The 23,841-nt window shown below is 41.6% G+C and overlaps 2 protein-coding genes across 2 annotated transcripts; both read left to right on the forward strand.

The window, feature by feature from the left end:
* Positions 1 to 4,033: 4,033 nt before the first annotated feature.
* Positions 4,034 to 6,303, forward strand: LOC117776965 (methyltransferase-like protein 27; the record flags this gene model as incomplete). The annotated part of the gene is made up of 5 exons (XM_034611400.1): positions 4,034 to 4,246; positions 5,053 to 5,181; positions 5,296 to 5,431; positions 5,608 to 5,700; positions 6,027 to 6,303. Coding segments are annotated over 5 exons (804 nt in total), but the record flags the coding sequence as incomplete, so codon positions are not given.
* An 800-nt stretch (positions 6,304 to 7,103) lies between these two features.
* Positions 7,104 to 23,470, forward strand: LOC117776964 (metaxin-1-like). Its single transcript, XM_034611399.1, has 8 exons — positions 7,104 to 7,224; positions 17,311 to 17,380; positions 17,460 to 17,539; positions 19,992 to 20,084; positions 20,165 to 20,347; positions 21,959 to 22,035; positions 22,644 to 22,801; positions 22,961 to 23,470. Exons 1-8 carry the CDS (start codon positions 7,144 to 7,146, stop codon positions 23,191 to 23,193), a joined length of 975 nt encoding a protein of 324 aa, XP_034467290.1. The 5' UTR covers positions 7,104 to 7,143; the 3' UTR covers positions 23,194 to 23,470.
* Positions 23,471 to 23,841: the final 371 nt, after the last annotated feature.

Below are 23,841 nucleotides of genomic sequence, written 5' to 3' on the forward strand. Positions count from 1 at the left end.
TTCTAGAGTCTGTAAGAGTAGAACAGGAGGTAGAACCTTCAGCTACTTGGCTCCTCTCCTGTGGAACCAGCTCCCACTCTGGGTTCTAGAGTCTGTAAGAGTAGAACAGGAGGTAGAACCTTCAGCTACCAGGCTCCTCTCCTGTGGACCCAGCTCCCACTCTGGGTTCTAGAGTCTGTAAGAGTAGAACAGGAGGTAGAACCTTCAGCTACCAGGCTCCTCTCCTGTGGAACCAGCTCCCACTCTGGGTTCTAGAGTCTGTAAGAGTAGAACAGGAGGTAGAACCTTCAGCTACCAGGCTCCTCTCCTGTGGAACCAGCTCCCACTCTGGGTTCTAGAGTCTGTAAGAGTAGAACAGGAGGTAGAACCTTCAGCTACCAGGCTCCTCTCCTGTGGAACCAGCTCCCACTCTGGGTTCTAGAGTCTGTAAGAGTAGAACAGGAGGTAGAACCTTCAGCTACTTGGCTCCTCTCCTGTGGAACCAGCTCCCACTCTGGGTTCTAGAGTCTGTAAGAGTAGAACAGGAGGTAGAAACCTTCAGCTACCAGGCTCCTCTCCTGTGGAACCAGCTCCCACTCTGGGTTCTAGAGTCTGTAAGAGTAGAACAGGAGGTAGAACCTTCAGCTACCAGGCTCCTCTCCTGTGGACCCAGCTCCCACTCTGGGTTCTAGAGTCTGTAAGAGTAGAACAGGAGGTAGAACCTTCAGCTACTTGGCTCCTCTCCTGTGGACCCAGCTCCCACTCTGGGTTCTAGAGTCTGTAAGAGTAGAACAGGAGGTAGAACCTTCAGCTACCAGGCTCCTCTCCTGTGGACCCAGCTCCCACTCTGGGTTCTAGAGTCTGTAAGAGTAGAACAGGAGGTAGAACCTTCAGCTACTTGGCTCCTCTCCTGTGGAACCAGCTCTCACTCTGGGTTCTAAATTCAGACACCATCTCTATATTTAACGTTAAACTTAAAACCTTCGTCTTTGATAAAGCCCATAGTTCTGGATCAGGTCCTGAACGCAGGTATCTCTGACATGACAGCAGCAGGATAACAACTATAATAATAATAATAATAATTATTATTATACCATCTCCATAATACCATAATAATAATAATTATTATTATTATTATTAACAATTCTACCTATTATTAATTCCTTATTATATGAATTGTTGCTGCTATCATTAATAACATCTTTACACCCTTATTGTTTTCATTATAACTAGTCAGAGCTGAAACCTGATGGTGCACAAGTGTTCCTGGTCTCTCTCTCCTCTCCTCCCCCTCCCCCTTATCTCTCTCTCCTCCCTCTCCCTTTCTCCTCCTCCTCCCCCTTATCTCTCTCTCCTCCCTCTCCCCTTCTCCTCCTCCTCCCCCCTATCTCTCTCTCCTCTCTCTCCTCTCCTCCCCCTCCCCCTATCTCTCTCTCCTCTCTCTCCCCTTCTCCTCCTCCTCCCCCCTATCTCTCTCTCCTCTCTCTCCCCTTCTCCTCCTCCTCCCCCCTATCTCTCTCTCCTCCCTCTCCCTTTCTCCTCCTCCTCCCCCCTATCTCTCTCTCCTCCCTCTCCCTTTCTCCTCCCCCTCCCCCTATCTCTCTCTCCTCTCTCTCCCCTTCTCCTCCTCCTCCCCCCTATCTCTCTCTCCTCCCTCTCCCTTTCTCCTCCCCCTCCCCCCTATCTCTCTCTCCTCCCTCTCCCTTTCTCCTCCTCCTCCCCCTATCTCTCTCTCCTCCCTCTCCCTTTCTCCTCCTCCTCCCCCCTATCTCTCTCTCCTCTCTCTCCCCTTCTCCTCCTCCTCCCCCCTATCTCTCTCTCCTCCCTCTCCCTTTCTCCTCCTCCTCCCCCCTATCTCTCTCTCCTCTCCTCCCCCTCCCCCTATCTCTCTCTCCTCTCTCTCCCCTTCTCCTCCTCCTCCCCCCTATCTCTCTCTCCTCCCTCTCCCTTTCTCCTCCTCCTCCCCCCTATCTCTCTCTCCCCTTCTCCTCCTCCTCCCCCCTATCTCTCTCTCCTCCCTCTCCCTTTCTCCTCCTCCTCCCCCTTATCTCTCTCTCCTCCCTCTCCCCTTCTCCTCCTCCTCCCCCCTATCTCTCTCTCCTCTCTCTCCTCTCCTCCCCCTCCCCCTATCTCTCTCTCCTCTCTCTCCCCTTCTCCTCCTCCTCCCCCCTATCTCTCTCTCCTCTCTCTCCCCTTCTCCTCCTCCTCCCCCCTATCTCTCTCTCCTCCCTCTCCCTTTCTCCTCCTCCTCCCCCCTATCTCTCTCTCCTCCCTCTCCCTTTCTCCTCCCCCTCCCCCTATCTCTCTCTCCTCTCTCTCCCCTTCTCCTCCTCCTCCCCCCTATCTCTCTCTCCTCCCTCTCCCTTTCTCCTCCCCCTCCCCCCTATCTCTCTCTCCTCCCTCTCCCTTTCTCCTCCTCCTCCCCCTATCTCTCTCTCCTCCCTCTCCCTTTCTCCTCCTCCTCCCCCCTATCTCTCTCTCCTCTCTCTCCCCTTCTCCTCCTCCTCCCCCCTATCTCTCTCTCCTCCCTCTCCCTTTCTCCTCCTCCTCCCCCCTATCTCTCTCTCCTCTCCTCCCCCTCCCCCTATCTCTCTCTCCTCTCTCTCCCCTTCTCCTCCTCCTCCCCCCTATCTCTCTCTCCTCCCTCTCCCTTTCTCCTCCTCCTCCCCCCTATCTCTCTCTCCCCTTCTCCTCCTCCTCCCCCCTATCTCTCTCTCCTCTCTCTCCCCTTCTCCTCCTCCTCCCCCCTATCTCTCTCTCCTCCCTCTCCCTTTCTCCTCCTCCTCCCCCCTATCTCTCTCTCCCCTTCTCCTCCTCCTCCCCCCTATCTCTCTCTCCTCCCTCTCCCCTTCTCCTCCTCCTCCCCCCTATCTCTCTCTCCTCCCTCTCTCCTCTCCTCCCCCTCCCCCTATCTCTCTCTCCTCTCTCTCCCCTTCTCCTCCTCCTCCCCCCTATCTCTCTCTCCTCCCTCTCCCTTTCTCCTCCTCCTCCCCCCTATCTCTCTCTCCCCTTCTCCTCCTCCTCCCCCCTATCTCTCTCTCCCCTTCTCCTCCTCCTCCCCCCTATCTCTCTCTCCTCCCTCTCCCCTTCTCCTCCTCCTCCCCCCTATCTCTCTCTCCTCCCTCTCCCTTTCTCCTCCCCCTCCTCCCCCTCCAGTCAGACCTGCTCATTGAAGGCTTATAGCAGCACTATCCCAAATCCAATCACTGCACCTTAGCACCGCACGTGCCCATAACTTATTGTTCTTTCGACTGTATATATTGTTGTTTTATGTCCGATTGTTGTTTTATGTCCGATGCACCAACCACACCAAGTCAATTTCCTGTATGTGTAAATATACTTCGCAATTAAAAATAATTCTGATTCTGATTCTGATTCTGATGTTACTGAACTGAACTGCTCTAACACAAACCCTCCTGGCAGGGTTTTATACAGACCACTTCTAGCAGCCTGAAGCTTTTGATTCATACGTGAACTAATCTCGAGCATCAAGCTTTTCAATTTCAAATGCCATTGATTCACCTGCATTAGCACAGATGTTATTAGGATATTATAGGTTTGTCACTTTAGTAACTGCAAACAATAGCATTGGTTTATTTAAGATCTCAACAATATTATTACAATGACGTCCCCGGCAAAACTTTTTGTCTTGTCTGTTTACATCGACGACTACTGATGATGTAACGGCTTCTTGAAGGGCTGTGCCAATTCGTAGGGGGACATTTCCACCACTACCCCTAGCAGCTTCGTTTCAAGGGACAAGATGTCCCTCGAAAACAAGGGGTGGGGGTGAAATGGGATTGGGCCTTAAACAGCTCAGGCAGCAGCTTGAATTCCAAAAGTTTGTTAACATGTCAATACTTGAACCATCAACCCAACGACCCCCCCCCCCCCCACGCACTCACTCACACACACAGCTCCATCAAACATGAATGACACTGAAGCTGAAACTGTGACCTGTTGTGGGGTAACATTCCCGTGCATCTCACACAGGTGAGTACAAGTCGCTTCACTCAGCCAAACCACACGCTTCCTTTAACATGAACAACGTGTCTTTGATTGTTCTCTCTCCGTGTTACTTTGTTTTTCGTGTGTCAGTTTAGAATCTCATATAAACTCAACTTGTCTCCTCAGGTGTGACGTCGCCCTAATCATGTCGGACTCCAGAACTACAGAAGAAGCCAGAGCCGCCTTTCAGACGTGCAAGAGTCCTCACGCAAGAGATAGAGCTCAGTTCTACGACATGTGGGCAAAAAACTACGAAACAGTGAGTTTAAAGCAGTGATTCTCAACTGGTGGGTCCCGTTTTCAGTGGGTGGCGGGCCTTTACCTGGGCAAAAAACAATGTTAAGAAAAAAATCCTGTGCTTTCATTTAGAAGGGGATGTTTTATGCAGCGGATTGCTGTCTATTCACACTCCTTAACAGTATTTGGCGTTAATGCCTTGTAATGCTAATAGACACCCACCATTTCACAGCACAGAAGAACACCCGCAAAGTATTCTCAGCTAAAGCTACATAATTTGAGTCTTTTTGAAACTACTTCTCAGACTTTTTTATTTCATGTTTGTGCATGAAAGCACTGTTGAGTCTGTTAAAAAAGGCTGAAGTTACTGAATTGTTATGTATGTTGTATTACCTTGTGTCCTTAAGATGCACTTTTTGGTTTTTAATTAAAATGCAGCAAATTGAGTGTAAAAGGGAATATTTCCCTCTCTAGCATCGCCACCGTTTTGGTTTATCATTAAACTTGTTTTTTTGTGTTGGCATACTGTGATATTCTGTACTATCTCAGGTTCAAACTGCAGCATCTTTTCATTAAATCAATTTGAGAAGTTGAACATTTTCCTCGATTTGGGTCGCGGCTTGTCATTAAGGGGTGATGGTGGGTCCCGAAGCCAGACCAGTTGAGAACCACTGGTTTAAAGAACATTGAGATCAGCTGGTTTCTCTTCCCCCTAGTGGGCATTAGGACTGTACTGCAGCTGCAGGGACAGGGCCTCAGGATCAGTGCTGCTTCAGACGTCAGCCAGCTGCTGTAACATCTGGAACTGAACATGTGTTTGTTGAACAGGACTGCTCTCTGATGAGCTACAGAGCTCCACATCTGGCTGTAAATTTCCTGTCTGAGAACTTCACTGGGAGTCCTGGAGATGTTCTGGTTCTGGACGTGGCCTGTGGAACCGGATGGGTCGCTAAACTGGTAAGATTCTGGTGACAAAACAGCTTCAAGAGGACCGTCCTCACAATCTGAACATGTGTCGTGTTGAAGTCTCATCAGGTGTTGATGTTGGTCATCTTGTTGTTGTGAGTCCAGATGTTTGAACTGGGCTTCAGACACTTTGTGGGAGTGGACGGCAGTAAAGGAATGCTGGACCGAGCTGCTGAGACCGGACTCTATCAGGACCTGAAACTGGCCTTACTGGGAACAGACCCACTGCCTGCACAGACTGGTACACTACACACACTATATGAACTCTACATACACAATACACACACTGTAAGCACTGTATATTTAAACACTGTACACACTCTGTACACACTGTGTGCACTCTATATACACACTGCACCTGTATGAAGTATTCGTGTGCTCTATGGAAACTGAACCCTACTCCTCTTCCTTCCTCAGGTGTGTTTGATGTGGTGATCATCGTCGGCGCTCTGTGTTTTGGTTTCATTCCGGTCATTGTTGTCAGGGAACTCTGCCACGCCGCCAAACCAGGTGAGCAGCTCACAGCCGTCACTGCAACTGGGCACGGGTCTTCAGTGAACAGTAAAACTAGTGTCAGGTTTAGTTTATAGAGTAAAACTCTGTAAAAACAACGTGTGGTTTGCAATGGAGATGAATCAGGGAGGTTGTTTTGTGCTTTTACTTCTTTATTCCAGAGCGTGGTCGTTCAGTTTGAGAACAGGACTGATTCCTTTCATGCTTTTACTCTGAACTCTTCACTCACACTCAAACAGTTGCTGCTTCTGCTCAAACTGTTGTTTGTGATTTCCTGCGCTCCCACTTCAGCTCTTCTCCTCGCGCTCCCGCTCTGTTTGCAGGAGCCCTGGTGTGTATCGCAAGAGGCAACCACACAGGAACGGAATCAAAGGAATACAAGAAGGATCTGGAGAGGGAGCTGCAGCTGATGGAGGACGAGGGGCTGTGGAGTGGAGTTGGACTGAAACAAGCAGACGAATACATGCAAAACTCAAATCTGAGTCCTGATAGAGACGAGGACGAGCAGCTGTACATCAGCGGGACCATTTATCTGTACAAGAAATCCAGCTGTTAAAATCCAGTGTGAATAAAACGCAAAATAAAGTTGAGTTACAAAAACGTTTATCATTCATAATCAGATGCAACATATGAATTTTACAATATTTTAAATGTGATGAACCTGATTTATTATCAGCAACTGATGCTAACGTGTTAGCAAGCTGCTTCTTCCACACGCAGCACACTGTGATGAGCCAAGCCTGGCCCTTTAAGAAGGTGGCCTAGTGGGTATTTGTGTATGATGTATGGTGTGGTAATGTGTGTGTTGCTGCCGATGCCGCTGCTATTGTGGTTAGTTAAAGGAACCGGCCGATATCCCTTTAACTTGTCAAGTTTACTCACATACTTTGCAGGACCAATTTCATCAATGCAGTCATCAATGAGAGGCAATGGATGTGCATCTGGGACAGTTACAGCATTCACCTTCCGGAACTCAGTGCAGAACCTTGGGCTTCCATCAGACTTGGTTTCTCGAAGACAAGAGGAACTCCAGGAACAGTTAGCTCTAGAGCTACACGTGACTGTTATCTTTACAGCTACATGTGACTGTTAGCTTTAGAGCTACATGTCATTCAGACAGACAGACTGATAGATAGTTTCTATCTTTGGCAGGGCTACCACAGCACCATCTAGTGGCGGCTGTCAAAGATATACTCAGGTTTTTTGTGATAATATATATGAACGATATTATATTCCTTATAGTTAGAGATGTTATAAAGTTAGAATGAGAAAGTTAGAATGAGCTCGGAAACAACCGTTTCCTGAAAATAATAACGATACATTTCAAACATCAAACTGTTTTTATTTTAGTCTATGATCTCCCACAGAAAACCGCATTTTATTTTGGAAATAACCGGAAATGAGTTTCTCTGCCGGGTCAGAGTCGTGTCTGGGCTCAAGATGGCGGCGCCGGACGAGTTGTTTTGTTGGGAAGGAGACTGGGGGTTACCGTCCGTCAGCAGCGACTGTCTGGTGGTTCTGGTGAGTGTGTCACCGAACTGAACCGAACTGAGCCGAACGGAACCGAACTGAGCCGAACTGAACCGAACTGAAGTAGATACACACTGAGACACGCAAACTGTGACAGACACTGACACACACATACACACACTGATCCACGCACACACACACACTCTGACAAACGCAGAATGACACTGATAAATATTGATATTGATAAAATAAAAACGGGCTGAGAGGTCATGATTTACAGCTGCTGACTCATGATTGGTCGAAGGGTATATAGGGCGGGATCTTGATACCACGGCTCCACCCCACAATCACTGCTGCACAGACCGTAAATTACCACAAGATGGCAGCGTTGGTATCTGAGATATATTAGCGTCATTGTGTTCTTCGTTATTTTCAGTAACAGAACAGTAGATCAGTAATTTGATTATTGATCAGTTCGGCTGTGAAGCCTTGTGCTGCCTGCAGGTGAAATAATGTTATTGAGTTAGCGCCTCCTTGTGGCGGTGGCCTGGTTCTGGCCTCAGTGCTCATACTGTTAAACTGTGGAGGACAGAGCGGACATGTTTGTCTCTTCAGTTTGTTTTTCCTCTCCAAGCTTTAGCTTGTGACCTGAGCTAACATGTCTTCTGTGTGGCTGCAGTTCTTCATACGACCACCAGATAGCACCTCGTTAAACTGATACTGAATGATGTGGACTGTATATATAGATGATCAGTGACTGTGTATAAAGACCATTAGTGATTGTGTATAAAGACCATCAGCGACTGTATAAAGACCACCAGTGACTGTATAAAGACCATCAGTGACTGTATATAAAGACCATCAGTGACTGTATATAAATACCATCAGTGACTGTATATAAAGATGATCAGTGACTGTATATGAAGACCATCAGTGATTGTATATAAAGACCATCAGTTACTGTGTATAAAGACCATTAGTGACTGTGTATAAAGACCATCAGTGACTGTGTATAAAGACCATCAGTGACTGTATAAAGACCATCAGTGGCTGTATATGAAGACCATCAGTGACTGTATATAAAGACCATCAGTGACTGTGTATAAAGACCATGAGTGACTGTGTATAAAGACCATCAGTGACTATATAAATACCATCAGTGACTGTATAAAGACCATCAGTGACTGTATATAAATACCATCAGTGACTGTATGAAGACCATCAGTGGCTGTATATGAAGACCATCAGTGACTGTATATAAAGACCATTAGTGACTGTGTATAAAGACCATCAGTGACTGTATATAAAGACCATCAGTGACTGTATATAAAGACCATCAGTGACTGTATAAAGACCATCAGTGGCTGTATATAAAGACCATTAGTGACTGTGTATAAAGACCATCAGTGACTGTATATAAAGACCATCAGTGACTGTATAAAGACCATCAGTGGCTGTATATAAAGACCATTAGTGACTGTGTATAAAGACCATCAGTGACTGTATATAAAGACCATCAGTGACTGTATATAAAGACCATCAGTGACTGTATATAAAGACCATCAGTGACTGTATAAAGACCATCAGTGAGTGTATATAAAGATGATCAGTGACTGTATATAGACCATCAGTGACTGTATATATAGATGATCAGTCACTGTATATAAAGACCATCAGTGACTGTATATAAATACCATTAGTGACTGTGTATAAAGACCATCAGTGACTGTATATAAAGACCATCAGTGACTGTATATAAAGATGATCAGTGACTGCATATAAAGACCATCAGTGACTGTATATAAAGATGATCAGTGACTGTATATAAAGATGATCAGTGACTGTATATAAAGACCATCAGTGACTGTATATAAAGACCATCAGTGACTATATAAAGACCATCAGTGACTGTATATAAATACCATCAGTGACTGTATAAAGACCATCAGTGACTGTATATAAATACCATCAGTGACTGTATGAAGACCATCAGTGGCTGTATATGAAGACCATCAGTGACTGTATATAAAGACCATTAGTGACTGTGTATAAAGACCATCAGTGACTGTGTATAAAGACCATCAGTGACTGTATATAAAGACCATCAGTGACTGTATAAAGACCATCAGTGGCTGTATATAAAGACCATTAGTGACTGTGTATAAAGACCATCAGTGACTGTATATAAAGACCATCAGTGACTGTATATAAAGACCATCAGTGACTGTATATAAAGACCATCAGTGACTGTATATAAAGACCATCAGTGACTGTATAAAGACCATCAGTGAGTGTATATAAAGATGATCAGTGACTGTATATAGACCATCAGTGACTGTATATAAAGACCATCAGTGACTGTATATAAAGACCATCAGTGACTGTATATAAAGATGATCAGTGACTGTATATAAAGATGATCAGTGACTGTATATAAAGACCATCAGTGACTGTATATAAAGACCACCAGTGACTGTGTATAAAGACCATCAGTGACTGTATAAAGACCATCAGTGGCTGTATATAAAGACCATCAGTGACTGTGTATAAAGACCATCAGTGACTGTATATATAGATGATCAGTCACTGTATATAGACCATCAGTGACTGTATATATAGATGATCAGTCACTGTATATAAAGACCATCAGTGACTGTGTATAAAGACCATCAGTGACTGTGTATAAAGACCATCAGTGACTGTATATAAAGAGGATCAGTGACTGTATATATAGATGATCAGTCACTGTATATAGACCATCAGTGACTGTATATATAGATGATCAGTCACTGTATATAAAGACCATCAGTGACTGTGTATAAAGACCATCAGTGACTGTATATATAGATGATCAGTCACTGTATATAGACCATCAGTGACTGTATATATAGATGATCAGTCACTGTATATAAAGACCATCAGTGACTGTGTATAAAGACCATCAGTGACTGTGTATAAAGACCATCAGTGACTGTATATAAAGAGGATCAGTGACTGTATATATAGATGATCAGTCACTGTATATAGACCATCAGTGACTGTATATATAGATGATCAGTCACTGTATATAAAGACCATCAGTGACTGTGTATAAAGACCATCAGTGACTGTATATATAGATGATCAGTGACTGTGTATAAAGACCATCAGTGACTGTGTATAAAGACCATCAGTGACTGTATATATAGATGATCAGTCACTGTATATAGACCATCAGTGACTGTATATATAGATGATCAGTCACTGTATATAGACCATCAGTGACTGTATATATAGATGATCAGTCACTGTATATAAAGACCATCAGTGACTGTATATAAAGATGATCAGTGACTGTATATAAAGATGACCAGTGACTGTGTATTAAGACCATCAGTGACTGTATAAAGACCATCAGTGACTGTATAAAGACCATTAGTGGCTGTGTATATAGACCATCAGTGAGTGTATATAAAGATGACCAGTGACTGCATATAAAGACCATCAGTGAATGTGTATAAAGATGATCAGTGACTGTATATAAAGATGATCAGTGACTGTATATAGACCATAATTGACTGTATATATAGATGATCAGTCACTGTATATAAAGACCATCAGTGACTGTATATAAAGACCATCAGTGAGTGTATATAAAGATGATCAGTGACTGTATATAAAGACCATCAGTGAGTGTATATAAAGATGATCAGTGACTGTATAAAGACCATCAGTGACTGTATAAAGACCATTAGTGACTGTGTATATAGACCATTAGTGACTGTATATAAAGATGATCAGTGACTGTATATAGACCATAATTGACTGTATATATAGATGATCAGTCACTGTATATAAAGACCATCAGTGACTGTATATAAAGACCATCAGTGACTGTATATAAAGATGATCAGTGACTGCATATAAAGACCATCAGTGAATGTGTATAAAGATGATCAGTGACTGTATATAAAGATGATCAGTGACTGTATATAAAGATGATCAGTGACTGTATATAGACCATCAGTGACTGTATATATAGATGATCAATCACTGTATATAAAGACCATCAGTGACTGTATATAAAGACCATCAGTGACTATATATAAAGACGATTAATTACCTTATATAAAGACGATGAATGACTATAAAGACCATCAGTGACTGTATATAAAGATGATCAGTGACTGTATATAAAGACCATTAGTGACTGTATATAAAGACCATCGTTGACTGTATATAAAGACCATCAGTGAGTGTATATGAAGATGATCAGTCACTGTATATAAAGGCCATCAGTGACTGTGTATAAAGACCATCAGTGGCTGTATATGAAGACCATCAGTGACTTTATATATAGACCATTAGTGACTGTATATAAATACCATCAGTGACTGTATAAAGACCATCAGTGGCTGTATAAAGACCATTAGTGACTGTGTATAAAGACCATCAGTGACTGTATAAAGACCATCAGTGGCTGTGTAAAGACCATCAGTGGCTGTATATAAAGACCATTAGTGACTGTATATAAAGACCATCAGTGACTGTGTATAAAGACCATCAGTGACTGTGTATAAAGACCATCAGTGGCTGTGTAAAGACCATCAGTGGCTGTATATAAAGACCATTAGTGACTGTATATAAAGACCATCAGTGACTGTGTATAAAGACCATCAGTGACTGTATATAAAGACCATTAGTGACTGTGTATAAAGACCAGCAGTGACTGTGTATAAAGATGATCACTGACTGTATATAAAGACCATCAGTGACTGTATAAAGACCATTAGTGACTGTGTATATAGACCATCAGTGAGTGTATATAAAGATGATCAGTGACTGCATATGAAGACCATCAGTGACTGTATATACAGACCATCAGTGACTGTATATAAAGACCATCAGTGACTGTATATAAAGACCATCAGTGACTGCATATGAAGACCATCAGTGGCTGTATATAAAGACCACCAGTGACTGTATATAAAGACCATCAGTGACTGTATATAAAGACCATCAGTGACTGTATAAAGACCATCAGTGGCTGTATATGAATACCATCAGTGACTGTATATAAAGACCATTAGTGACTGTGTATAAAGACCATCAGTGACTGTATAAAGACCATCAGTGGCTGTATATAAAGACCATTAGTGACTGTGTATAAAGACCATCAGTGACTGTATATAAAGACCATTAGTGACTGTGTATAAAGACCAGCAGTGACTGTATAAAGACCATTAGTGACTGTGTATATAGACCATCAGTGAGTGTATATAAAGATGATCAGTGACTGCATATGAAGACCATCAGTGACTGTATATACAGACCATCAGTGACTGTATATACAGACCATCAGTGACTGTATATAAAGACCACCAGTGACTGTATATAAAGACCATCAGTGACTGTATATAAAGACGATCAGTGACTGTATATAAAGACCATCAGTGACTGTATATAAAGACCATGAGTGACTGTATATAAAGACCATCAGTGACTGTATATAAAGACCTTCAGTGAGTGTATATAAAGATGATCAGTGACTGAATATAAAGACCATCAGTGACTGTATATAAAGACGATCAGTGACTGTATATAAAGACGATCAGTGACTGTATATAAAGACCATCAGTGACTGTATATAAAGACCATCAGTGACTGTATATAAAGACCATCAGTGACTGTATATAAAGACCATCAGTGACTGTATATAAAGACCTTCAGTGACTGTATATAAAGACCATCAGTGAGTGTATATAAAGATGATCAGTGACTGTATATAAAGACGATGAATGACTATAAAGACCATCAGTGAGTGTACATGAAGATGATCAGTCACTGTATATAAAGACCACCAGTGACTGTATATAAAGAGGATCAGTGAGTGTATATAAAGATGATCAGTGACTGCATATAAAGACCATCAGTGAGTGTATATAAAGATGATCAGTGACTGCATATAAAGACCATCAGTGACTGTATATAAAGATGATCAGTGACTGTATATAAAGACCATCAGTGACTGTATATAAAGATGATCAGTGACTGTATATAAAGACCATCAGTGACTGTATATAAAGACGATGAATGACTATAAAGACCATCAGTGAGTGTACATGAAGATGATCAGTCACTGTGTATAAAGACCATCAGTGACTGTATATAAAGACCATTAGTGACTGTGTATAAAGACCAGCAGTGACTGTATAAAGACCATTAGTGACTGTGTATATAGACCATCAGTGAGTGTATATAAAGATGATCAGTGACTGCATATGAAGACCATCAGTGACTGTATATACAGACCATCAGTGACTGTATATACAGACCATCAGTGACTGTATATAAAGACCACCAGTGACTGTATATAAAGACCATCAGTGACTGTATATAAAGACGATCAGTGACTGTATATAAAGACCATCAGTGACTGTATATAAAGACCATGAGTGACTGTATATAAAGACCATCAGTGACTGTATATAAAGACCTTCAGTGAGTGTATATAAAGATGATCAGTGACTGAATATAAAGACCATCAGTGACTGTATATAAAGACGATCAGTGACTGTATATAAAGACGATCAGTGACTGTATATAAAGACCATCAGTGACTGTATATAAAGACCATGAGTGACTGTATATAAAGACCATCAGTGACTGTATATAAAGACCATCAGTGACTGTATATAAAGACCTTCAGTGACTGTATATAAAGACCATCAGTGAGTGTATATAAAGATGATCAGTGACTGTATATAAAGACGATGAATGACTGTATATAAAGACCATCAGTGACTGTATATAAAGAGGATCAGTGAGTGTATATAAAGATGATCAGTGACTGCATATAAAGACCATCAGTGACTGTATATAAAGATGATCAGTGACTGTATATAAAGACCATCAGTGACTGTATATAAAGATGATCAGTGACTGTATATAAAGACCATCAGTGACTGTATATAAAGACGATGAATGACTATAAAGACCATCAGTGAGTGTACATGAAGATGATCAGTCACTGTATATAAAGACCACCAGTGACTGTATATAAAGACCATCAGTGACTGTATATAAAGACCTTCAGTGACTGTATATAAAGACCATCAGTGAGTGTATATAAAGATGATCAGTGACTGCATATAAAGACCATCATTGACTGTATATAAAGACCATCAGTAACTGTATATAAAGACCTTCAGTGACTGTATATAAAGATGATCAGTGACTGTATATAAAGACCATCAGTGAGTGTATATAAAGATGATCAGTGACTGTATATAAAGATGATCAGTGACTGTATATAAAGACCATCAGTGACTGTATATAAAGACGATGAATGACTATAAAGACCATCAGTGACTGTATATAAAGACCATCAGTGAGTGTACATGAAGATGATCAGTCACTGTATATAAAGACCATCAGTGACTGTATATAAAGATGATCAGTGACTGTATATAAAGACCACCAGTGACTGTATATAAAGACCATCAGTGACTGTATATAAAGATGATCAGTGACTGTATATAAAGATGATCAGTGACTGTATATAAAGACCTTCAGTGACTGTATATAAAGACCACCAGTGACTGTATATAAAGACCATCAGTGACTGTATATAAAGACCTTCAGTGACTGTATATAAAGACCATCAGTGACTGTATATAAAGACCTTCAGTGACTGTATATAAAGACCATCAGTGACTGTATATAAAGACCTTCAGTGACTGTATATAAAGACCATCAGTGACTGTATATAAAGACCATCAGTGACTGTATATAAAGACCATCAGTGAGTGTACATGAAGATGATCAGTCACTGTATATAAAGACCATCAGAGACTGTATATAAAGACCATCAGTGACTGTATATAAAGAGGATCAGTGACTGTATATAACTATATAGCACTACAGTATGTATAGAACTCTGACTGTAAAACTATTAACTGTAGTGAAATGGTTGACTCATTTCCCAGAGTGCTCTGAGGCATACAGTGTTTCCATGGCGGTGCTGCCTGCAGACCACACTGAGGGCACCAGGCTCCAGTGACTGATTAAACCTGACTGAAACATGTTTGTGTTGGACTGAGATCTGAGAGCGGAGCAGCAGTGCAGTCTGGGTAATGACGGCTCTCCTGTGAAAAACACAGATCTGACGCAGCCGCAGGTTTTTCCGAGTCTGTGGAGGAACGTGACCGTGCTGCTGATCAGCAACTGGTCTTTGTATCACACCACATCTGGTTTTTACAGCTCAACATTACGGTTCTTCCAGACGGCTGCTCTGTGAACGTGAAGATTACATAAATGACACATATTCACAAATGTACGTTTATGACTCATGTAGGATGCATGCAGCATAACCTCATTGAGACGGTCCTCACCGCATTTGCAATAAATTCATAATGTCACTAGCAAATACTCAGAATTAAATTTAAAGACAAAGGAGACTGGTCATAAACAACAACAACACCACCAAAGAGGTAGTTTCTAACAATGCTAAAGATTTTATCGTCATTTGTGTTTCTTCTCTCTCATGTCGTTTATTTGGAGGTAAGTCATCATCCTTTAACCTCTCAGTTTTCAAACTATTCATGTCGACAGTGTTGGCATCGTCACTTTTATTCATTTAATCATTCTAATGTTCAAAACTTTTTATTCAAATTTTTAACAACCTGTTTGAATTAATAGCACATAGAAATGTCTGAAGTAGTTTACCTCGTATTTCCAGCAGATGGCACTCACTAGTGAAAACGTTTAAACAAATTTTGTGTCAAATTCAGTCAAACTTGATTTTTGGAATAAGTGACTGTCTGGCTTTTCAAAATAAGAGCCCTCTGTTAGACTCTACATTTAAACAGGTGTTTTATGGCATTAATGATTAGTTGACACAGCTGAACAGAGCGTGTTAGAGGAGGCGGGGCTTCAGGTGTGTGAACAGGTGAAGTGAAAGTGGCCTCAACATAATTAGCGACTGTTCTGGGTCCTGAGACACGATGATGAGACGTCTGCTGCTCTGCCGGCCGTTGAACTCTCAGTCTGACTGTTATTAGAGACGCTGACAGCTGCTGTGTCAGCTTGTTCATGTTACACAACACGTTCCTGTGGCAACCACCGTGTTTGTTGAGGATGTCGGTGCAGATGCAGGATAACACCTCACTTCCTGTTGAATTAATTTTTAGTGTCTGTTCACACGTAGCTGTCGTTCTTCGTGTAGTGAAACTTGCAGATGTGGAAAGACATCGTCTGGTCCACAGGACGACGTCTTTCACACCTGCTCGGCTCAATGTTAACCTGATGTTGACGTTTGAACAAAAACTGAAACGTTACTGTGACGCAGGACATTTGTGAGAAAGACCTTAGAGAGACACAAGGGCGGAACAACAGTGACAAAAGTCGTACTTGTAGAATGTGTTTTTGTACTTGTAAAATAATGTTTGTTGGCTTGATGGGATATATTTGTTTGTACTTGCAGTAAATACATTTTTGTACTTGTGGGATTTATTTATTTGTACTTGTAAGAAATGTGGAAGGCTGTTTGTATCTGAAGCATCACTTATTAGAAATATGTAGTTTGTTCGTCATGTGTGTTTTGTATTTGCAAACCACACAGTTGTTTACAGCGTGTACGTCACTGTCCTTCAGACTCTAAAGAGTATAGTCGATCGTCTTTATATACAGTCACTGATCATCTTTATATACAGTCACTGATGGTCTTTATATACAGTCACTGATGGTCTTTATATACAGTCACTGATCATCTTTATATACAGTCACTGATCATCTTTATATACAGTCACTGATCGTCTTTATATACAGTCACTGATGGTCTTTATATACAGTCACTGATCCTCTTTATATACAGTCACTGATCATCTTTATATACAGTCACTGATGGTCTTTATATACAGTCACTGATCCTCTTTATATACAGTCACTGATCATCTTTATATACAGTCACTGATCATCTTTATATACGTTTTGAGATGTTTCAGCAAGTGCTGGAGACGTAACACAGAGATAAAACAGAGGAAACTCTGGACTCAGACTGAAGCATAGTGTTGTTTTCTGTCATCAAGTGTGTGTGGTTATTTTGTGCGAGGATTTTGTGTTTGTTGTGTAATGTTTTGCAATGTTTTGTGTCTGCAGGCCTACGCTCAGTTCGCAGGAGCTCCCCTCAAACTTAGGAAGATGTCCAACCCCTGGCGGAGTCCCGGCGGTGAGTTCGATCTCCGCTCACACGTTCAGGATCAATTTCCCCTAATTCTCTCAGTCACATGTCGACTCTGCTCCCTCAGGTTCACTTCCTGCTCTGAGGACCAATCAAAAAGAAAGTCTGTCCAGACCCTCTGAAATCATCATACACCTGAGGAAACAGGTAAACTTGTAATATTCTGAGCATTGCTAGAAGAGAGCCTGTGACCCAAGCATTTCTTTGCCAGCGACTGCTAAATGTAATTGTTGTGCATATGACAATAAACTCTTGAGTCTTGAATCTTGAAACACCTGCACATTTGTCAGGGCTTGATTCCACAGTGATGATGACATTAAGAAAATGAATTTAAGCTTGTTGAAGATACAGATGGACACCCCTGCTCACTATGGTTGGTTCCTCAGAGGAACAGAGTGGTGGAGAAAGAGTGTGATCTAAAAGTCATTGTGAGTTTATCTCAGGTCTGAAAACAGCTTCTGTTCTCCTTAGTCAGAGGTGTGTGTGTGTGTGTGTGTGTGTGTGTGTGTGTGTGTGTGTGTGTGTGTGTGTGTGTGTGTGTGTGTGTGTGTGTGTGTGTGTGTGTGTGTGAGTGTGTGTGTGTGTGTGAGAGTCAACTGGAAAAACTCATTAACCAACAGGAGGCACATTCCATCAGAGCTTTTTTTTAAAAAGCTGAACCTTCAATAACTCAACATGAGTCTTTGTGTCTTTATCCTCATGTGTCTGTTATAATATCCACTGTCCTGATGGATTTAAGGTTCAGGTCACAGGTAAAGATTAAACCAGTGGTTCTTACATCACCACTTCATTGTGTTGATGGTTTTTAGTCAGAGAAAAGTCCAGAAACTGAAAATACAATCGTTTTTCTATTTGATTTAATATCAATTGAGTTCCGGATATTTCATTGTACAATACCATTTTACTTGGATATGAAAGAAATTGTCAGAAGGAAATCTGTAAACTGAACAAGGAAACCTCTAACTTGGTGCGTTATTAAATATATGAACACTATGTTACCAGCCTGATAAACATGGGATGATAATAATTGTATTAGGTTAGTGTTCCTGTACTTGTTCCTTTGTGAGGAGCATTTTAAGCAAAGACCCAAAGAGTGAGGACATTTGATTTGGTCCTCACTTCTTCAATCGGCTGTTGGAGGGATAAGAGTTGGTGTTGGGGGTTAGGGGTTAAGGAATGTATTATGCCAATGAGTGTCCTCAATAAGTACAAACGTGTGAGTGTAAACACCGTCTCCAGAAGATGTGAAATGAGAGAAGCGACTTGCTTACTCGCTAATTGGCTAAAATGTTGCTGCCGTTCTTATGTAAAATAGGTTCACTCATGGGAAAAGGCAAATATTAAAAGATTCATTCCTCCTTTTTATTAATTGAAATCGGATCGTTTAAATGAAGACCGATTTTAATCAGAGAATCGATCGATTTTTTAACTTAGCGCTATTGAACGACATTTCACAGTGAAACAGGAATTTGTTGTATTTTGAGGAAACACGGAAACATTTGTCAACCGTCACTGTGAAGTCGATTTGTGAGCTTCTGTTTTGAAGCCTCAGTTTTTTGAAACCACAAGTAACCATATTTGGAGGAGTAGGGGGTGGAGCCTTACTGATGTGTATGTGTGAAGCTGCGGCAGCTTTAAACGTTCAGTGTGTAGGATTTAGTGACACCTAGTGGTGAAGTGTCATGTGGCAGCTGAATACCCCTCACCTCACCCCCCCTCCTTAATACTTAAATAAAAGTGTATGTAAATAAAGAGTATTTATATATAAATTATTTAAATATAAAGTGCCCATTCTAGTAAAGAAAACAACAATTTGTACAATTTAGATGAAACACCAGTGAAAACATCACTAGGATTATTGTATATTCAATTTCTAACGATAGATCCTTTCACCTAAATCTTACACACTGGACTTTTAATTTAACATTTATTTTATGTGTTAAATTTTTATTTTTGTTTGAAAAAACTATTTTAATTTTTTTCTGATGGATGAATCATTCTCATGAAACAATTATCAGTTAGTTTTTCCAGCTCACGTGTAGATGATGAATTTATTTATATTTACTTCAACCGACCTGGGTGGGTTTTTTTCGGTAAGCAACCTAAAGGACAGAACGTGTGTGTTCATGTGTGTACTGCTGAGAGTCGACGTCCTGTTTCCAAATCAGTCGTGTGGACGTAAGCGGTCCACTCTGTGACTGCTCTTTGTTCCGATGATCTGAGCCAACTGCTGGAGCTGCAGCTGGAACACATTACCCAGTATGCTGGCTGCGGTAGGTTGGTGAGAAACCACAGCGAGAGAAGAGCTGCTGAAGAAGCTAGGAGCAGAAAACCTGCGGCTTCACGCTCAGCTGCACATTATATTTTATTCACTTCAGTCACATGTCGTTTTTCCTCTTCATGTTTCCTCCTCACACGTCACATGTTAATCCTCTGTTTCTTACTCTTCACTTTTATTCTAGACATAAAGATGAACCATATATAAAGACAATGCTTCTCCTCTTCCTCACAATATCCGTGGTATTGAGGTCCCGCCCATACACGCTCTTGTGATAACATCTTTGACAAACATTTATTTAACGTGATTTGTGACTTTCAGAAATTTAACGCAGACTTCGATCTGTCGGCGAAGGAAGGTGCTGACAGTCTGGCGTTCATCTCTCTGATGGAGGAGAAGCTGACGCCTGCTCTGGTGAGATGCTCGTCTGGTGTTCGGATCTAAAACACTCGTCCTGTCTTTAATCCAAATCCTTTTATTTTATTCTTTTGTAGATTTACACGTTCTGGGTCGAACCAAAGAACTACGTGGATGTGACTCGCCGCTGGTACGCAGAGCACATGCCTTTCCCTCTGAACTTCTTCCTGCCCGGACAGATGCAGCGGCAGCAGTTGGAGAAACTGCGACTGCTGCGAGGAGAAGAGATCCTGGAGGCCGGAGAGGAGCTGGAGAAGGAGGTGAGGATGATTCTCACCTGAAACTAAACTCTACTGCCGTGAGACACGAGCTGCAGTGAATCGCTCACTGAATCACTGAGCCGGCGTTTGGCCGCAGTGACATACAACACGACCTGATGGTTTCCATGTGTTTCCAGGCTGATCCTTCAAGTGGTCGGAACATTTACAGGCAAAGGAAAAAACTCCTCAGTGGTTCTCTCTGTTGGAAAACTGCTCGTATGGAACAAAGCTTCCACTTTGGAAAAGGGTCAAAGGTCAGGGAGCGTTAAAGGGAAGGTCATTAAAGTCGACAGTTTGTAAATCATTTAAACATCTTGACGTGATTCTGTTCAGGAAACTAAAGCAGCTTCTCAACAACCATAAACGTGACGAAGTATGAAGAAAACATTTAGTCTGAAGAATGTCCGACCTCCAAGAATCAGTAAAACATTTGTTTAGTTTTTTAAACAATGTGTTTATTGAGTTTTTCATTTTTACAAGGAAGAACCCCATACAACAGAAAAAACAACAAAATAAAAAACCAAAGGAAAGTATGCATGTATATTTATATTTACAAATTCCCTGATATAATTCTGTGGCACACTTAAAATTGCATAACCCGCAACATTCAGCACACCGAAGAGCAAATACACACTATATATATATTTATATGTATATATACACATACAGATATATATACACAAAGTAATAATAATGAATAAATAAACAAATAAAAAATATATTATAATATTAAAAGAATTAAAAACAAATTTTAAAAAGGGGGAAAATAAAAGGGTGGGTACAGTAAGAGCATTTTCTGTTCCTCATCCGACGGGCGCAGGTTTATAAAACATCATTTTTAACTGTCGTTGTTCTAAACTCTAAAAAGGGAGAATAACTAGAAGAACAGCCTAATTACACAGCATCTATGTAGGAGCTATTTCAATAGTTTGATAAATTATGATTATTAGGGTTCGAGGCCTAAAGGGCCAGAATGCTAACAATATTAAATACAAGCAAAATAATATATTTATCAATTTGAAATAAAACATTAATATAAACTAGAAAATTCCTCCTGCCGAGACATTTTGAATGTGTGCCTAGTGCCGGCTCAAGAGAGACATTTATAAAAGCTGCATGTTTACAACATGATCCAGGTTGGTGAGAGAGAGACTTTGCCAATTTGAGAGAGAGAGAGATCCAAACTCTTGGGAGCCGATCCAAACAGCCAGCAAAACAACAAACAAAAATAGTAACGAACGCAAAGGCTAAAGATAAATCCAACTGGCTACTGGCCTGTATGGCTGTCTACAGACTGCCATGTGGCCGCTCAGTAGTCATCCTCAATACCTCTTCGCCTTCTGAAAACAAATCAAGCTGCTGCTGGAATCGCAACATCTAAGACATCAAAGGAATCTTTCCTGGCTAAACACACTCGAAAAGATAAACGTACGGTCTAGCGAAGCCCTGGAACAACGTGCGAATATTCGCACGTTGTTCCAGTGCGTTTGTTCCCTAACACGTTTTTTAAAAATGTGTTTCATCAGATAAATAAAACAAATCAAAATGGCCGCCCTGCAGTTGTTCTCAATGGCTGGTTCTCATATTTTCTTCCTGTCGGTTGTTTTTCAGTTGTATCGTGATGCTACAGAATGTATGAACCTGCTGTCCCAACGACTCGGCTCACACAAGTTCTTCTTTGGAGACTCGTAAGTTGTTCTGGTGTCTTACTCTTCGTAACCAGCAGGGCGGCGCCACCTTAGCCGCTAACATTAAAGGAGACGGAATGTTTTTCAGTGTTTGTTTCCTGTGGTGTTTTAAATAGTTAAAGGTCTGGAAAGTTTATGGAGGAAACTTCCTCATCATCATGATGTCACATTTTGTGACTAGCAATTGTGTAGGTGCTAAGCTAGCTGCTGTTTATTATGCATATATATATAAAATTGACTACACATACGAAAAGCGGCTGACCAATCACAACAGAGTTGAGCAGCTGACCAATCAAAGCAGACAGGAGCTAAAACCAGGTGTTAGAGAGCTGCAGCGATGAACAGTCTGAGAAACAGGATTCTGAACATTAGAGCATGAAAACATTTTCACAATGATCAACATGACTTGAGGGAAAGACGACAGGACGTCCGATTCTCAGCGAGTGAACGACTCATCAGAGCTGACTAGACGTTTATATTTGTTTTAGATTCTGTGAATAAACAGATTTAACTCTGTAGTTGTTATTCAGCGCTTAGTCTATTATCAGACGACAGTTTAAAGTTTTTCTCAGTATCTACACGTTAAATGTGCTGCGTGTCGTCTGCAGGCCGTCGTCTCTGGATGCCTACGTGTTCGGTCACTTGGCGCCGGTCCTGAAATCCAAACTGCCCAATGGGAAACTGCAGCAGCATCTGAAGTCACTGGACAACCTGAGCAGCTTTTGCACCAACATCCTGCTGCTCTACTTTCCCCGAGATGACCGAGGTGAGTGTGACCAGGCTCCCGGTGTCCCTTTCACAATAAAATGCTGCTTTTGTCAACTGAAGCCACGTTAACAGAAATGACATCACTGATGTCTTAGGACAGATGTTTGTGTGCTCCCAGATGTTTCACACAGCTGACGTCCTCAATGTTATATTTTAGAGAGCTCCAATCAGAAGATGGCGTCTCAGCCCGAAGGTGGAGACTTCGACCACGTCCCCAACAAGCGGAGGAAGCAGTTCCTGTCGGCTCTGGTGGCTCTGGGCGCCATGCTGAGCTACGCCCTCCTGACCGGCATGGTGTCCATCCAACACGTCCAGCAGGAGGCGCTGGAGGAGCCGCCGGACCTGCAGACCATCGGGTCCCAAGGCCGCGAGGAGGAAGGAGACGGGTGATGAAGGACGGAGGTTGAGATCAAGATGTTTGACAGGAGACAGATCCTCATCCTGGACGAATGTAAATTAATTAACGATGATTCTGTGATTCTTAAAGAAACAGTCGCTTGGGTCATTTTCTCTTTTTAACTGTTACATTTTTTAATTTGATCCAAAACACGATCGACTTTTTGTTTAGATAAAAACATTTTTTTTGATCCCGTCAACGATGAAACTCACTGGGTTTTTTTCTCATTTTCTTCCTTTAACAGAATAAAAATATGAAACAATAAATTTGTTCATAAAATAAAACGTTTCTTCAGCTTTATCATCTGATAGTGAGCTGAATCGTTTTCATCGCGTCACATAAGGATCCACGATGAGGAGGAGATGAAGAAGATGAGGCTCGACAACGTGTTAGTGAAGTAGTTAAAAACATTTCCAATCTTTTTGAAGATGGTCACCATGAAGGAAGCTCCTGCTGCTTTACCTGATTTGATGATCCGGGCTCCATGTCAGAACATTGTGCAGATTCTACAGAAGGCTCTACAGCAGGGGTCGGCAACCTTTTTGACAAAATGTGCCAATGTGAAATCTTCTTGTTAATTAGTGTGCCGTAAACATTTTTTATGTTAAGTTTTATTATTGAACCACATTAATATTTCCAAC

This window comes from Hippoglossus hippoglossus, chromosome 16 (genome assembly GCF_009819705.1).
Source record: "Hippoglossus hippoglossus isolate fHipHip1 chromosome 16, fHipHip1.pri, whole genome shotgun sequence".
NCBI classification, from domain to species: domain Eukaryota; kingdom Metazoa; phylum Chordata; class Actinopteri; order Pleuronectiformes; family Pleuronectidae; genus Hippoglossus; species Hippoglossus hippoglossus.

Excerpts from the sequence above, each read along its gene's own strand:
- LOC117776964 (XM_034611399.1), top strand. The coding sequence starts at position 7,144 with ATGGCGGCGCCGGACGAGTTGTTTTGTTGGGAAGGAGACTGGGGGTTA. Across the intron at positions 7,225-17,310 it reads GCGACTGTCTGGTGGTTCTG|GCCTACGCTCAGTTCGCAGG; the intron begins GTGAGTGTGTCA and ends TTGTGTCTGCAG. Across the intron at positions 22,802-22,960 it reads CTTTCCCCGAGATGACCGAG|AGAGCTCCAATCAGAAGATG; the intron begins GTGAGTGTGACC and ends GTTATATTTTAG.